The following is an 18598-nucleotide window of genomic DNA, read 5'->3' as shown; positions in this document are numbered from 1 at the left end:
GAAACTACGGGGAAATCCGCCCAAATATCTGCACAAAATCGTTCTTATTTTGGTGCGGTTTTTGTGTTGGATTGACTCTCTTGCTAAAAACAGCCGGCAAAAGAAAGACTTGTTGCAAATCTATAGCAACACGTCGCTGTTCCTCCTGCTGGTCTCTGCTCAACAATGGGCATTTGTTGTGGATTTTGCCTCCCCCATTGAAATCAATTGGCAAAATCTGCAACAAATCTGTCCGCACCGCAGATTAATTTATGCACGTATTCTGAGCGGATTTACCGAGCATGTGGATAAGATTTCTTAAAACCTCATCCACCTTACTGCTATTGTAATACGCTGCAGATTTTTTGCCCGCAAATACGTTGCAGGTTTTCCGTCCAGATCGGCCACGTGTGAATATACCCCAAGAGTGGCCATTATACAGCACTTTGTAGGTTTGCGGCTCTTTACGCTGTGTCTGCCTTCCAGCTGTGAAATGTTAAATATGCGGCCTGCTTTACATTTTGTTTGGTTACATCTTTTGGTCACAATGGGTTTGTCCCATATTTTCTCTGTATCATGTGATTGGAGCCAGCGGAGGGGCCTGATGATGTGTGTTGCAGCCATTCTAGCAGTTTTACTGTTTGATCTTACAACGCGATGCAATTCTGCTGCAGCAGAGGGACATTCCTCCTGGTTTTTTTGTTTTTTTTTGTTTTTTTAACTTCTCCTGTCAACCGTACCAATGTGCATTGATACTGGTAACAGACAGCGTGCATCTCAGTTGTTTTTTTTTTGCATGATTTTTGAGATGCAGCTTCTAATATAAACATAGATTTGATGATTAATAGGATAATCCTGTGTGTCCGAGGCAGAACACGATCCATTCTGTGCCCATCCGTCAGTCCCCTAAACAGACAGATTTGGCTTATAGGGGCACAATGCAGCTTCTCTGCGAAGGGGGTGCATAGAAGCTGCATCTCAAAAACTATGCAAAAAAGTTTAATAAACATATATTAGAAAAATGATTTTTAGCCCAAAATACATACATTTCAAGAAAAAAAATAATGACCGTTCGACCACATGCACATGTAATACAGTATTCGCAAAGTAAATGAGATTTCAAGTAATGTCATCTACACATTGCAGAACTTCTCCACCCCTAAATTGACCTGAGGTGTGTATTTTAAAATTTGCAGCATGTCAATTTGCGTTTCCATCTCAGAATTGTATCTGACCAGTTTATTTTTTTTTTTTTAAAAAGGAGCCAAAATCTGCAGTATAAAATCTGCATCAAAATGTAAAAAACGCATAAAAAAACACGTTATTAGATGTGGATTTTACCTGCAGAATTACCAGCGTTTACCTGCGGTTTTGATGCAGATTTTTTGCATCAAACTATGCAACGTGTGCATGTAGCCTTAAAGAGGCTCTTGTCACCACATTATAAGTTCCCTATCTCCTACGTAAGGAGATGGGCGCTATAATGTAGGTGACAGCAGTGCTTTTTATTTAATAAAACGATCTATTTTTACCACTTAATTATCGATTTTAGATTTTGCTTAATGCCCAATCAGCCTCATGCACTACTCAGCGCATAGGGATCCTGCTAGATCCTTATGTGCTGTCTTATACTAACACATTAACAATACTGAAGTGTTTAGACAGTGAATAGACATTCCACGGGATGTCTATTCACAATCTCTGCACTTCGTTACTCTGTGGTAGTTACAGCAGAGGAAGCGTGATCTCGCGAGATCTTGCTGTAAATGACAGGTTACAACGAGATCACGCTTCCTCTGCTGTAACTACCATAGAAACCGTAACGAAGTGCAGGGATTGCGAATAGACATCCCGTGGAATGTCTATTCACTGTCTAAACACTTCAGTATTGTTAATGTGTTAGTATAAGACAGCACATAAGGATCTACCAGGATCCCTATGTGCTGTGTAAATGAATGGAGAGGAGTGCATGATGCTGATTGGTCAGCGTCATACACTCCTCTGTACAACGCCCACTTGGTCTAAAGTAGAAATATGCCCACTTGGGCATTAAGCAACTCATTAGCATAAATCTAAAATCGCTAATAAAGTGGTAAAAATAGATCGTTTATTTAAATAAAAAGCACTGCTGTCGCCTACATTATAGCGCCGATCTCCCTATGTAGGTGATAGGGAACTTATAATGTGGTGACAGAGCCTCTTTAAGGTTTCCGTAGCCTTTAAATATACACTTAAATTGCAGCACTGTCATGTAGTCCCATCTAAAAATGTGCACCCCTGCTCTAAATAATAATACACATTGTATTATCCTGTAATCCGGCATCCTATAGTCCAGAAATTCTAATCTTACAGCTCGGAAATGTTGGGGTAGGATCAGACGATGGTTGGAAACAAATGTTGGCACATACAAAAATAAGCTACTACTACTGCTTTTTACAGATTTTTTTTGAGTGTCTGATACCGATCATTGCCAGCTGATAGGAAACTGGCATGAGATTACGTACAATATCTCCAGCGCTATATACCCGGCTACTAATACTTCTGCATACAGTTGGAAGCTCTGTCTTTTTAAGCCAGCTCATAATTAACGCTTCGTCGTCCTTTATTGCGTGATCAAGTCTTTTTATATTTTCCATAAACCACTCAGACCAGCTGTAGTATATTTTCACATGTGTTTGTATAAACTAATATGACATTAAGTAATGAGGGATGATCGCTTTTTATTTGACATGCCAAGAGTGTAGAATTTTAACATTGGTATATCCCTTGTTCCCAGAGCAATGACGAGTTACCATAGCAACTGACGATTTTTAACGCTGAAACATTTGTTAAAACACTCAAAAGGCGCTCATGGGATAATGCAATTAGTCTCTTGTAAAAAAAAATACTAGAGGCTTATTTCTGAGGATCTTCAGAAATCATTGTAACCTCGGAACGGTTTATTAAACTTTTAGTATTAGACGTTATGACAGAAATAACATTTTCCTGTCATTCTTTTTCACATTGCAGCGTGGCGCAGCAGATCATGCGTTCTAGGAAGCGCCCGTGGGGCTTAAGACTTTATCATTTCCTTGTTCATAATCATAGAAGTGTTCTCGGCAGCTGCTCGGTATATATCAGGCTCTATTTGGTACATACTGATGTAAACCTGTGTACCTACAGAGTAGTTTAAGGTATTGGCTATACTCTTAAAGGGAACTTCTCATCAGAACTGACTTCTTTTATATTAGGACATGGGCACAATGACCAATCAAAAAGAAAAAACCTAATGGGCACAAATGTTCTTACAAAGTGGTTCTTCTAAGTGCCAGTCAGGCATCCCGACTTCTCCGTAGAATGAGGTATCAGTAAGGAGTGTGTCTTGTGACCCCTCTTGATCTGTAGAATGTTTACAGCCCCCTGATAGGCATTTTTAGGACATGAGCCATGAATAAGGACAGAAGTGTTGACCGAAACGCGTAGGCTACTGCTACCACTCTCCTTGCACTTGAACTTTTAATCATTGAATTAAACTTGGAACCGTGGTTCCTTTTTATAATCCTCAACAAGCGCTGGATCATTTTTTCGTTTTCTTGCATTTTTAGGACGTCTTTATGAAATAATAAATGGAAAGGAGTCTGCACTGGCTGACGTTTTCCTTTTTAAAGGGGTTTCTACCCAGAACCTAGAAGAAAAAAAATGGCCATATAAGTCATAAGTTACAGCAGCTGCCAAAGTTTAGTAATTCTGTTTTTTATTTTTTCCTTACAAGATATTTTTTGTGGAACATGCTGAAGAAAGGCCCATTTACCATCGGCCCTCTGAGATGTTAATTTGAAAGTCGCGACCAATATGGCTGCACTTCCTTTGGTCACTTAGGACAAAATTGCGACTGTAGAAAAATGCATGTATAAAACAAGAAAAAAACGACACCTAGTTACAAAAGTTTTTCTATTGCTCTAACGTCTGATTTTCTAATGTATGGACAGCCGTATGATGACTAGTGCACTTATATTTGTTATATATTTATGTTTATGTTCATCTGCACTTTTGCATGAATCTCTTGTTCGCTCTCCCACCCCTCTGTTCCTATGCACTTTTTCCTCCTTTCATTTGCCTCTTCTGACTCAAATTTACAGCATGTTACATTGGGAAGAGCCTTTCAACCCAGATGTCGTCTTGACTTTACACAAGAGTCAGAAGTGAGCCCTGTAAGTGGGAGGATAGATCATGCAGATCTAGGTGACAGGCAGCCTTTTAGTTGGGCATGACAGCTATGCGTCCTTTTCTGCTATTTAAAAATAATTTCCCATTAAAATTACCAAGAATGGCAATAAAATAATGAAGCTGTTTCTGAAAATGTTATGCCATCCAATAAAGCCACTATTATACCACTTTTCAGAGGAATTCTAACCCAAATCTCTTCTATTTCTGACAATATTTTAGGGGGCCATGGTCGACTTGTAGCACATAAATTGTGTTTTGTCCTTTATCATTTTACTAGTTTCCTATTGAAAATAATTGCTTGAAAATGGCAAACATGACTAGACTTAGAAGACATAAGGGTGAATTTTATCAACATTTCTACGCCAGTTTTCATTCGTAGAAAAGTTGTAAAGGGACCCAAAAGTCACAATTTGCAACGCCCTCGCCACTTTTTTGGAAAGGAGGCATGGCTTTGCAAAAGGGGGTGGGGCCATGACGCTCCAGTAATTTACGCTAGAAAAGTAGCGTAAATTATGGTGGAAATCTACACCAGCTATCTTTCTAACATGTAAATCTATGGTTGACAGAGGACTGACGGATGGCATCTGTCGGAGTTATGTGTTTTACATGTTTAACGTTTCATGCCATACATCTTGGGGTATGTCGGATTTAGAGAGAAAGTGAGGGAGGACACAGGAGTACACATTGTCACTGTGAATAAGCCCAATGGCCAAATTCTCCTCAAAATCATCCTGTAAATTCCATGGATCGTGAGCAAAAGTGGATTTCGGTTTACAGTAAGGGGGACAGACTTCTAAAAGAACTTTACCCAATTGGGACAAACACCCAAATTCCATTATATTTGGAATAGCTTCACATTTTCTGCAGTGCTAGTGAAGAAATAGAAGTGTGCCAAGCTGTATTAGTCAAATTCATTACTGGAAAAAGCACAGCAGTTGGCACGCAAAGCTTTGGAAGAATTGGTCAATGTCCATACCACACCAGGTCGTTCTAGCTTGGATCTGTGTTATAATTTATGGGTGTCGGAGTAAGACCGATCCATGCATCTGTATGTTCCACAGCAATTTCATCATTGCTATAGAGTTTCTGATATATATTTACAAGGCCGCTGAATAGCACAGTGTCCGTCTATAACGCAATTGTAGCACCCAGCACCTAACAATATGCTGCTTCAGACGTCACTTGTAATGGCTTTGAATTCGGTCATGGAGTTTTAACACCTTTAGTATTTATAGGAATAAGCGTTATTATTGTTCCAGTTAATATATACATATCTGGACAATATTGTCCTTCTAGGTATAGTAACTCCTACAGTATAATTGGTGCTATATTTAGCATTGAATAAAAATGGAGAATAATATTTTGCATTGACATGTTTGTAAATGTAATGGGATTCATGTATCAACTGTCCCTGAGAAAAAGACATGGTCATCCATAGTAACCAATCAGTGTTCTGCTTTTATTTTATCGTGCCTATACCCCACTTTAACCTATAAACAGGTGATATTGATGGTGTGTAGCTTGCTGAATCAGGGCAACAAGGAGGAAACTGAAATGCCCCGGACTACACAGCACCGCTGAGTCTAGCCATGACTTCGTTCTGATCGTGAAACAATATCGGGATTAGATTTTATTATATCATTTCCAATTCCCAGACATTTTACATAAATCACCTTTTTAATAGTTTTGTAGTAATGTTCTTTTCATATTGATTATCTTGATCAAAGGCATTGATCACTTTGTATTACCTGTTAGCACTTCCCCCTACCCCCCCCCCCCTTACGAATAAAGAGAAGTGTACATGTCTATACTATGTGCCCCAGTGCAAGTAATAGACTGGGTTCACACTGCTAGTCTTCGTAGGGTTTTTAACATGCATTTTTGTTTTGGTAGATAAACTCCTATGTGTTTTAATAAGAGTTCATCCACCAAAAAAAAAAAACGCAGAGTATGAACCCAGCCATACTGTACCTGTCGTGCAGCTTTTAGGTGAATAAACAAGCCTTCTTATTATGTGATTGGCTAAGAAGCTGCACGTGACAAGTAGTGGGGGGACTGCTCTCTCTACCTGGGTAGTTTCTGGCAGCAGGAAAGGTTTTAGGGCTTTCTTGTAGAGCAATTTATAAAAGAAAAACGGGTTGCTCCTGGTATTGTCGATGCGACCTGTACACACACACTCCATATTTATTTCATATGAGAAAAGTAACAGATCCTCCAGATTCTGCAAAAATGATATTCATCGGATTTCAATGACGTTTTAGGATGTATAAAAAAAAACATTTAAATTCTAAGATTGTGCTCAAATATGTGGCAGACGTAGCACCTTTGTTTTTATTGCAGAATAATGTTACAATAAGATTTCAATTCTAGATGTGGGACATCTGCCTATGTATGTGTTTATTTTGATGGTAACATATCATGCATTAGGGAATTGTGTCTTTTCCTTTGCACGCCTACCTCAATAATCAGAACACACAAATGAATATGCCATGCTCAGATTTTTCTTTTAATTGTATTTTCCACTTTTTTCTCTTCCTGTCTGTTTCTTTTCTGTGCAAGCACTCCTATCTGGACAGGGAGACCTCCCTTCTGCTCAGAAACATTGCAGGGAAGCCCTCTCACTTGCTGACTAAGGTGATGAAGCTTGCTCTTTCCATCTGCATGATTTACCTCTTCCCTGCAGCTAAACTATACCAACTGTGAAATGGAAATGGAGACACGAGGGCACCAGGATCAGTGCCCACCTGTCAAGCATGTGCTCACTTACTATTTCACTGCTAAATGCCACCTTTCTTGTATGGTTATCTCATATACTCACATTTCACAGAGGGGAGGAATACAGTGTGTCTTGTATATATTATGTATGCAGTGCTGGGAAAAAGTAAGGCTACATTCAGACGAGCGTGGCTAACCTCGGACGTGAAAAACTGCAGTTTTTCACGTCCGAGGTGCACCCATGCAGGACGCGTTGTCATGGATCCCCTATAGACTAATCTATGGAGTGATGTGTGACACGCAGGAAAATAGGACACGACGTGTGAACAGCCCCATTGAAATACATGAGTCCGTGTGACGGCCGTTGTTTTAATGGCCGTCACACGGACAAGATACACGCTCGCCTGAATGAGCCCTAATTGTCCCCTTCCAGATGTCCCCAAATTGATCACACTGAATGGTTTCTAATCCATAACCAGACTAAAGTGTTAGACAAGGAGAACCTGAGCGAATGGGAAATTTATAAACCTAAGGCATCATGTGGGTTTAAAAAAAATTAAGAAAACTGAAACCTTTGCTATCAGGTACTGTTTTGATGTGGAATAGCTGATATTCCTTATGTAATATGAAATAAAAATTTGCAAACTATGATCATATGAGCTACAAAGACCGCAGTTACCTTAAAAGCACATTTCCTATAACCGCTTTTTAGAAAAAATAAAATAAAATACCTGTAAAATTTTAAATTGGTGTTGCTCCCTGCCGCACTACTTACCGGTAGGTGTGAACATGCCCCTAAAGGGAATATATCGCCAATAATTATTTATTTTTACAAATTAATTCCACTTACTAAAATGTATTCTTTAAAAAAAAAACAAAATTCTATTTTTCTTTTCTGATTTTTAGATTTCTTTTATTCTATTATCTGTACACGGTTAGGGTATGTTCACACACGAATTACGGACATAATTCGGGCGTTTTTGCCCCGAATTACGTCCGAAAAATGCGCCTCGATAGCGTTGACCAACCTCTGCCCATTGAAAGCAACGGGCAGACGTTTGTCTGTTCACACGAGGCGTATATTTACGCGCCGCTGTCAAATGACGGCGCGTAAATAGACGCCCGCGTCAAAGAAGTGACCTGTCACTACTTTGGGCGTAATTGGAGCCGTTATTCATTGACTCCAATGAAAAGCAGCGCCAATTACGTCCGTAATGGACGCGGTGTTCAAGCGCCTGCACATGCCGTTACGGCTGAAATTACGATCTCTGAACTGCTAAAAAAGGGTTATATTCCTATAAAATATGCCATAAATGTCTGATAGATGAGTGTCCCAGCTCTGGGACCTGCACCAATCCCAAGAACAGAGGTCATCTGTCTCACTTGGTATCCAGGCAGAGAACAAATGGAGAGCTGGCCGCACATGCGGCTCTCCATTGATTCCTATGTGAGTTACGGAAACCTCAGAATACAGATGGCTACCCCCATAATCATGTGAAGAAAATGAAAAGAAAATAAATCTACAATCCCAAAAATATAATCTGATTAGAAAAGGCGAATTTGCTGCGAATACGATGCTTAAATTCACCCCTATTATGGATGTGTGAAAGTCATGTTTGGATCTCCTGTGTCGTCCATCTGTTTTGCGCCAGGAAATGGGATCGGACAAAATCGGAGCAGTCTGCAATATATCTGCATGTTAATATATGTGGATTTAGGTGCATCTATTGCTGGCTCCCGTTTAATTTTTTTCCCAACGCGGATGGAACTGGCTGTGGACTAGTTACTCATTCGGCCAGCTGACCAAGTTTTTAATAATTACATTCAGATGGTTGAGCACAGGTAGGCTTATTTTGCAGCCATCCCAGTTCATATGGCCTTTGTCGAAATATAAAATTTTGCATAAACCATTCAGCATCAGAATTTGGTATAATGGGTAAAAACCCCTTTTAGGTGGTAGTCCAGCATTTGATACTGCAACGCCACTGAAGCACAAAGAATATGATGTTACCTGGACTTTAGACGTTGGAAATGTGCACTAGTCATTCAGATCTATATGTCATTCTTGCACCGGCTACTTCTTTAATGCAGGATTCATTTAATAGTTAACAATGAGAATTTCCTGTACAAATCTGTTTATTTGAGCACGTGTCTCTCATACGCCGCCAACTGTCTTTGCTGTTTTCCCAGTTGTGCACATCAATTACACAGCTCTCTAAATTATGAATGGAATGGACGATTAACTGCAATACTCAGTCTAACATGTACTACTGCCTCCTCTCCCTGGGGTACCTTGGCTGGGTCTTTTTGTCTCGTTACGGTTAGGGAAAATGTTTACAATTAATACATTTGAATTGTCTTATGGGTTTAACATGTTTCTAATTCCTTCTTTCCCCTACAGCTTACAGGGCAGGAGATTCATATATAACATTTTTGACTTAACGCTAAGGGCCAGTTCACACGTTGCGTAAATACTGCATATTTTCCACAACGGAATTAGTTGCGGTAACTCCGCGGCAAAGTGGATGAGAGTGAACAAATCTCATCCACACGCTGCATTATAACTGAGCGGAAATACCGCTCAGAAATTGACCTGTGGTGCGGAAACTCATTCCGCAGCGTGTCAATTGTCTTTACGTAAACGCTGCTTATATGTTGTGGGATTTCCCCATTTGAATTCAATGAGGATGTAAATCCTGCATCAAATAGCAGTTTCGTTTTTTGCGGCGGATTCGCAGTGATCCCGCCGCAGAAAACAACTCCAAAAAAAAATAAAAAAATAAACTTACCTAGGAGTCTTTGTTGCATCCTCCTGGGATGACGCTTCATCTCATGTGACCGCCGCTGCAGCCAATCACAGGCTGTACTGGTGGTCACATAGATGAAACGTCATCCCAGGAGGCCGGCCTAGATGACATCAGAGGGCTGGCCTCCTGGGATGACACTTCAGCCCATGTGACCGCTGCTGCAGCCAATCATTTCACCCGGAATTCCCTGCGGCAGGGAATGCAAAAACAAACCAACGTTCTGTTTTTGCAACATTAGTAATAGACTGTGTTCTAGAAAAAAAGACAAGCATAAGGCTACATTCACACGACAGAGAAAAATGTCTGTTTTTTTAACAATGAAGTTCTGTGGGTGTATTTACTGGGCCGTTTTTTAACGGCCCCTGAATACTGGCGGTCAAAATATAGAGGAAGTTCTTCTTCACAGTAGGATCATGCTTGTGTTTTATAATGGCTGATCCACAGGCGAGTGTAGGTCACCATGAAGTGTTCCTTTTGCAGTGGTCAGTGGTGTCTAGTGTGAATTATGGTATATTGGATAAGTAACAAATACGAAAACTACATTTCTTCTTATGTGCAAAAGGCTATAAAATATGTCACCACGTCCTGTCTGACTGTTATGCAGCAGTAAAAGACCGAAGGAACCTGAGACTTGAGTTTGGAAACATGAGCCAGCTGATGTGGAACAGATGAGAGAACACGATCTGTGTTTGTTGTAGAATGCCATGCTTGCTTGGCACTGGAAGACAGAGGGGACACTCTTACTTTCATTGTATGGCTTTGACCAGATGGCTGCCTACACTCTTTAATATTTCATTTTGCTTGGGAGCGAATTCACCCAGGAAAACTCCTTCACATATGTGTCCATTCACAAGAAATCCATTGATCTGCTATGTTTACTTTATCCGTCTTGCAAGTGGGTAAGCCATGAATATCATTGGCAGAATTACGAAATCAATTTTATGAATTAATTTATTATTTACCAGCTCGTGAATTTTAAGGGTACGTTTTCCGATACCTTTCTTAAACCTAAAACTACAGATTTTTAGATTTGGTTTCCCAAGCCGCTGCACTAAAGGATGGCGAAATAGTAACAAAACTGCATATTTGAATATATTTTGATCACAGTAGAGGATATTTGCAATGTGCTCAGTATTCAGATGCCATTTTTTATGTTCTATTCATGTAAGAGACACTGGATTCACAGTTTTTACACTATAAGGTTGGGTTTATACAGCCTAATTGCAGCGTGGGTACACCATTACCACAAAAAAGTCAAAAAATGTAGAACTATTGCTACTGAAACTGCATGTTTTATACCACATGTGAAAATAAACCGCCTTCATGTACAGTTTTCAGCATTGCAGTTTTACCAATTTACCAGGTCAATAGGAGAAAAAAAATCTGGCAGTCATGTGCCGTTCATAACCGCATCACCGCTGAGGCCAGCGATTTAGCTACAGAAGCACATCATGGATGTGCAGCACGTTACCGGTGCAGGATCTTTTGGGCCCGGAGCTGCTGAGAACGGGACCTCAAGTCCCGGATAACTTCTTTTAAATATAGGCAAAGCAGTTACTGGGTTATCCTTAGTGCAGCCCATGAATAATATTATTTCTTTAGTGCTCTTTGACTCCATTCTTTGAATTGTGTCACACAACGCCACTCAGGCCCTTTGGTTGGTATAACACAGTGTTTATGTGGAGAGGAGACCTCTATTGTAGCTTATGGGAGTTGTGAGACACTCAGATTTTTCCATTACTCCCATAAACTACAGTGGAGATGGCTGCGGGCATGTGCGGAATGAGTGCTGAACAGGAGCATCTGTGTGATGAGGGGTAGACCGGTGAGAGCGGGGGGGGGGGCAATGTTTAGAAATAACAGCAACCTTGTTTTTGCCCTCAAATTGCTCACCAATCAGTGTTTCCCTGTACATGTAAGAATGAGAGGGATTGGTCTGGAGAGGTGCGACAGTGGACAATTACCTATCATGCAGAATTTTACCGAGGTGTGGCGGGGCACATTGGGAACCACCAGCTATCAAACTAGAAATCTCCAGGAGAATTTGTCACCTATTCTCCTGATTGGTTGAGTCCCAGAGGTGGCACTCTTATCTATTAGACATTTATGGACTATACTGTAGACATGCCATATATGTGTTGCGGCTGGGGGTGGTTCATTCTGACAATGTAGCCCTTGGACCAGAAAAGGTTGCTGTCTTATAAAGCAACAGAACATTTGGGATAGTGGCAGAACTAGGGCATTCATATTTTTTTTTTTTGTTATTTCTAATTGACAAGGTAAGAATTCTGCCAATTCCCTAGTGAGGAACGTGAGCTTATACCCAAGTAAATTTCTCATCTAAACCTAGGATAGGTTAGACCAAGATGCCGTTTAGCTAGCTCCCTACAGCAACACAAAGCTGTCCAACATTTTAACAAATATGTTTCAGGCGTCCCATTATAAACCATTTTCATGAAGTGCCAAAACCTGTCCCTTGAGAGTGTCGAAAAATCTGCCCTTTTTGCTGGGAATAAGGCTTAACAGGAATTTTCTATAGAAAAAGTCTGGACTGAGCTCATGAAGACCTAATATAATTATCACAAACTCAACTATTCGGCTGGATCTACACTGTGTGATTTTGTTACATTTTTAACATGTATTTTTTTGGGAAGATAATTTCCGATGTCTCTCAATAGGAGTTTATCAACCAAAACAAAAAAAAATGCATGTTAAAAACGCAACAAAATTGCACAGTGTGAACTCGGCGATTCCTCTGGGAAAAATAATGTAAATCAGCCTGGTGTTCCTGGTTTAGTGCTCTTGCACATGCCGTTTTTGTGGTATTTTGTCTGCAGTTTTTTAGGCCAAATACAGGAGTCGATCTAAAAAGAAGGAGCTGGATTCACAAGGGACGGAAATGCTGCGGATTTTCCGTGCTGAATTTCCACGCCAAGAATGAGCATGCTACGGATTTGAAATCCACAGCATGATCTGATTTCCGTCCGGGAAATGTTCAGTAGCATGTCGATAAGATTTGTTCAAATCTCATCCACGTGTCTGTAATCTCTGCGGATTTTCCGCACTGAAAATCCACATCATTTCTGTCCTGTGTGAATCCAACATAAAGGAAAGACTGATATGTCCCCTCTCTGTTTGTGTGATTCCAGCCTTAGGGTAGTTTCACAAACCGTCTTTTGGGGGGGGGGAAACACCACTGCAATTTTTTTTTTATTTTTTTTTTAGACAAAACCATTAGTGGACTAAAGGAAAGGGAAATATAAGGCAAGGCAATACTACGTCCTGCTAAAGCCATTTCTGGCTTTGGCTCAAAAAACAGCAATAAAAAATGTGTGAAACTACAATGGTTTTTTTCCAGTGTACTTTGTTGCAAAAGAAAAAAACCCGCTGCAGCCAGATATTAGCTTGAAGTTAATAGGGAAATATAAATTGATCTACCAGAATGGCGCTTTTTTTAGGTGGCCATATAAAAAAAAGGCCACACGACAAGTGTGTGTGAGTGAAGGAAGACGTTTTTGTGGCTTTTCGTTTGTTGTATTAAGCAAATTTCGGCAAAAAAATATTACAAGGGCACTTGTGAATACACTAAGGCTGGATTCACACGACCATGTTACGTCCGTAATGGATGGAACGTATTTCGGCCGCTAATCCCGGACCGAACACAGTGCAGGGGGCCGGGCTCCTAGCATCATAGTTATGTACGATGCTAGGAGTCACTGCCTCGCTGCAGGACAACTGTCCCGTACTGTGAACATGATTACAGTACGGGATAGTTGTCCTGCAGCGAGGCAGGGACTCCTAGCATCGTACATAACTATGATGCTAGGAGCCCGGCTCCCTGCACTGTGTTCGGTCCGGGATTAGCGGCCGAAATACGTTCCGTCCATTACGTACGTAACATGGTCGTGTGACTCCAGCCTAATACTTAATCTGGAACCATATCTGATGAGAGAGTTGACTGCTAAGGAATGAGTCACTTTAACAGTAAAATAATTTTCAGGCCATTAAAATGCTTGTAAGAGATTTAAAAAAATCATGGCGGCCTTCTTCCAGAACCAGCACCCCTATTGTCTATGGACTGTGTGTGGTATTAAAGCTCCGCTTCATTCAAGTGGATGAGACTGAGCTGTAATACCAAATACAACCTATGGACAAGAGTGGCGCTGTTCCTGTAAGAAAGCAGCCATGTATTTTTTAAATCTCATACAACCCCTTTTAAAGCTCTTATCACCAGGAAACCAAAAATTCTAATGTGTCTCCAATCCAAAGCTCATAGTTGCCTAACTGGGCAGTGCGGCAGTCACTGGTCAGTTTGATTGACATTATAGCAGTCATAGTTTAGACCCGTGCTTCAAAACCCCATAACAACTGTAAAAACACTGTACTTTAGTAACTGTATTTGCCGTCAGTGGGATCAGGGTTTTAGTACTAAGAAATGGTTCTGGAAATCTCACTTGGAAGTAAGCATTCAGCCCACAGACACTTGTAATGTTTCTGTAGACAATATATTGTCTTTGTAGAACATCTTCGCTATCAGCAGAACCTTGGCATTTATGTACTGTGATTGATCGCTGGCATTTCAATTGATACTTTGTATATAATAAGAGAACTGCACAAATACAATGAAGGATTTCTTGTATATATTATCAGTACTTCCTATAACTGTAACCTGAAGTTTCCAAAAATTGTCAGAGGGTTTTGTTTCTTTTTTTTTTCATGGATCCTGAGCGATGTTTATTAACCCAGAATAATACTATAAAGTACACAGTGTGTCTCTAGCTTGAATAATTTTCTTACCCTTTCTGCGAAATCCCCTTTGTTTGTATTAAAACTATAATATGTGTATATATAGGTTTGTGTGTATGTATGTATGTATATATATATATATATATATATATATATATATATATATATAAAATCTTGCATCTGTGTGTATAAATATTGCATCATAAAGAATATTGAATTTATGCATTTTTAAGCATTAAACTTCTTTATATTTTTTTTTCACAGGAGGAACAGGCTGCTAAGATTAAAGCAGAGAAGATTCGAATAGCTTTAGAAAAGATAAAAGAAGCTCAAGTTAAAAAGGTACCCCACCCCTAGAGTTAGACTATGTACACCTTTGAAATAATTTTATTTTAATAAGGGTCTGTGTGATTGGTGCAACTTTGAAAATACTTTTTATTTAAAATTATTTTTACTTTTTGAGATACAGCTGCTTTGTAATTTGTATACAGAGCAGCTGTATCTAGCACTGAAACCTATATCTGTCATGTCCGCGGGATTGGCGGGTTTAGTGTCGGCAGGTCCTGCATGTGTCTGAAATGTTCATAACTTAGATGTGATCGATTACATGTGATCGACACGCAGGAACCGATGTTACTGAACAAGTCAGTCCTGGGGACCTGATGGATTCAGGTCTTAGTGCATGATATAGCTGCTCAGTATAAAGGATACAAAGCAACTGTATCTCAAAAAGTAAAAATAATTTTTAATAAAAAGTATTTTGAAAGTTGCACCACTCACCCTAATTCACATTTTTCTTACAAAAAAAACAAACAAAAACGGTGTCCTGACTCTCCACCCCCTCCCCTCCAACGGCAGATGTTGGGGAAGAGAAGGGTTGGGCATGCCTGATTCTTCTGTTTGCAAGGAGATAAGCCACTGCCAGAAAAGTCTGGCAGCAGCTTTGCTCCTTCCTATTGAGAATGCATGCACGCTTGACCATACATGTGTATGAGGGAGTTGGGAGAAATAGCTGCCAAATCGTTAGACTGACAGCTATCTGAAAAGTATGACCAGCTTTAAGGTGGCCATACACATTAACTATCGGTCGAATGCTCATTTGGCCAACTTTTACTTCTTTTGACTCCCCCAGCAACATGCAAGCTCAGCTTGAGCGTGCTTGTTTATTTAAATGTAGAGCGGGGATAAAGCCACTGCTAGACCCCTCTATTCCCTTTAATGTAGATCACTTTCAGATGTCTTTCAGTTGCTGCTTACACACCATAATCTTGATGCAATCATGATTGGCAAACAAAGATATTCAAGCACATCAGATTAGTATTCTGGGACATCAATTGGTCATTTACAATGAATTTAGATTGATATTAGTCTGATAGGATGGAAATTGGACAGAAATCTGTATGTAAAAGCACCTATAAGGGGGTTGTGCATATTAAATAACTGACAGCCAAACGTCTCTGGCAGCGGCTTATCTGCCATGACAACAAAGGATAGGGCTTGTTGAAATCCAACATGCCCCGATCCTTCTTTTCCTTGACATCTGCCGTCGAGGGGAAACTCAGGTGGCCCCCATACACATTCGAACATAGCCCAAGCTTTGTCTAATGTATATAGTCATCCTTTATTAATGGCGGATCCAATGCCAGCATTAAAAAAAAGGGCTAGATGCTTATCTAATGACAGATGACATTGATGGTTATAATTAATTTAGCAAGTAATGATAGCGAATTGTTCTGAAAAAGGTTGATCTTGATAGACCAGTGTCTTTTTTCAACTATGACATTGAGAGAAGTGGAGAATAGGCAGGCATCTTTTAGCACCTATGAGTCTGAACTTTGAATTAGAACCTTTCATCACCATATTACAATATTAAGTGTAAGCAAATCAAACCACCACAATACCATATGTCCTCAACCAACTGGTTTCAGGTATATTTAAACTATTTATTACTATTATTCTTAATAACTCTCTTAATGTAGCTATACAGTATATCACCTGAATTTGGTCATGTATGGGTGATACAGTCCTTGGTTAGGAAGATTTCAGGAAATTATCTATTGCGTATTTTGTGCATCAGATTAATATTATAAGAGGGAGTCTATCATCACGTTTTCACCTCTTAAACGGCTAATATACTATATAGGGAAGGATGATAGTTTTTCAAACATACCTATGTTGCCCAAGTCATCCCACTGTGAACCTTATAAAATTGCTTTAATTCCTCTAGGCTCCATATGCAAATGAGCACTGAAGAGTCGCAATTCGGTAAGTGCCCTGCCTTGTACATGGTTTCTGCTTCAAATGCAGGATACTTCCAGGATTGTAGGACTCCTCCGTGCTCATTTCCATACGGCGCCTGGTGGCGTAAAATCACTTTTTTATGGTTCACAATGTTCTGAATTGGGCAACAATAGGTACATATAGTTGAAATAATAACATCCTTTCCTATATAGCTGTCTTGGAGGCGAAAATGTGATGACAGACTCCTTTTAAGTTAATATGCGTTGAGGGCGTACTCTATTCATTTGGACACAATTTTTATGTCCTTTTTATTTTATTGTTCTTGAGATTATTATACTATTGGTCCAATATTACCTATATGTATATATATGTTTTGCACAAAATTAAAATGTCTAGAGAGCTGGTAGTTTGTTTTTTTTACTACTTTTTCTGTGATTTTTTTTTAAATTTGTTTTGTCGATAAGAAATCTAACTGGTGCACTGGCTATTTTACCAATTATTCTAGTTTATTGGTAAGTTGTTCTTTCTACCAGTTGTTCATTAATAATTAAAAATGAAGGTACGCTTTAAATAATGCAGCCTATGATTGGATTTCAAAACTTTTATATTAACAAGAGCATTACATGAACATTATCTGAAATGTTATGGTACTTTATAGTCATGTATTATTATAAAATATGCATATTAATAGAGGCTTTCCATATTTTATTAATGCTGTGGAAAGTCACAGCATCTCCTTCTCTCGACCTAATTGATTTATTTACCTGAACAATACAATCAATTGTATGGATCTTCCTGTTTGCAACCTTACTAACTTTATCCTCTCCACAGCTGGTGATCAGAGTCCACATGTCGGATGACAGCTCCAAGACCATGATGGTGGATGAGAGACAAACAGTACGACAAGTGCTGGACAACTTAATGGACAAATCCCACTGTGGATACAGCCTGGATTGGTCACTAGTTGAGACAATTTCCGAGCTACAAATGGGTTAGTAGATCTGTTTTACATAACTGTAAATATACACAGTGATGTGTGGACATCTCGCAGTTAAGAAAATGTTTATATGTGTCAAGGTTCATAATGTTTTGATGTAGTAAAGATATTCTATTCAATCTATTGGGACAATGGTTGAATGAACTTGAGGAGTGAAAATCTGAGCTGGACCTTTTCTTAGAGCAGTTGTTACTTCCCTCCCCCCCCCCCCCCCCCCCGCACCTCTTGACCGCACATATAAAGTCTCTTATTCAACTGGAAGAACGATTAAGACGGTAAATCCAAGTCTGAGTTTCTTTTCTAGGCATGATGGGAGTGAAAGCGTACTTTAAGAAGTCCCCTGAAAAGTTGTCATATGTGTGTACATGAGGAATAACACTATTTTTGTCCATTATATAATTTGTATTCTGCATTTTTTAGCAGGTTTTCCCTCTGCAGTCTCTATTTCTAATTCTCAGTTTTCCTTCAGCTAGTGGGTAGAGCCTAACTGCCATCATGTTTTCAATACACAACACACATAGAGAAGTGGAGAATTCTGCTCCCATCTCTATCTATCACATATATAGAAGCTGCAGCAGCATGGAGGAGATTATACAGCAGTAATGAGCAGTGTAGCTGATAATCCAGCATTGGGCTTAGATAGAAATCTTACCAGCAGCCTGTGTCTCCACTCTTTCTCTGCTCTTGCTGTCTCTTCCTGAACCTTCCTCCCCTCTCCATAGAATTCTATGTAGAGCAGTGTCTGTGTCTCCTCTCTGCTCCTCTCCCCCTCTCCATAGACTTCTATGGGCAGGCTGTGAAGACACTGGAGTGTGCTTTGGCAGAGACATACCCCCACTTTCTGCAGTCTGTCTCCTCTGCACTGTAACTAGAGATGGATTTTGCATGACAACAGGGAATGGACAGC

General features: G+C 39.8%; 1 protein-coding gene across 4 annotated transcripts in view; it reads left to right on the top strand.

Moving 5' to 3' along the window:
* Positions 1–18598, top strand: part of RAPH1 (Ras association (RalGDS/AF-6) and pleckstrin homology domains 1) — a 137640-nt gene that overhangs the window by 96190 nt on the left and 22852 nt on the right. For 3 of the 4 annotated variants that reach the window (XM_075829830.1, XM_075829831.1, XM_075829834.1), the window contains exons 5-7: positions 6745–6819; positions 14718–14795; positions 17526–17685. In XM_075829830.1, the coding sequence (XP_075685945.1) occupies positions 6745–6819; positions 14718–14795; positions 17526–17685 (313 nt within the window). The remainder of the gene's footprint in view (positions 1–6744; positions 6820–14717; positions 14796–17525; positions 17686–18598) is intronic. The other variant, XM_075829833.1, reaches the window with a different exon arrangement.

Source organism: Rhinoderma darwinii, chromosome 6, assembly GCF_050947455.1.
Source record: "Rhinoderma darwinii isolate aRhiDar2 chromosome 6, aRhiDar2.hap1, whole genome shotgun sequence".
In the NCBI taxonomy this organism is placed as follows: Eukaryota; Metazoa; Chordata; class Amphibia; order Anura; family Rhinodermatidae; genus Rhinoderma; species Rhinoderma darwinii.
Note: the sequence above shows the minus strand (reverse complement) of the source record. Positions and strands in the feature narration are given on the sequence as shown.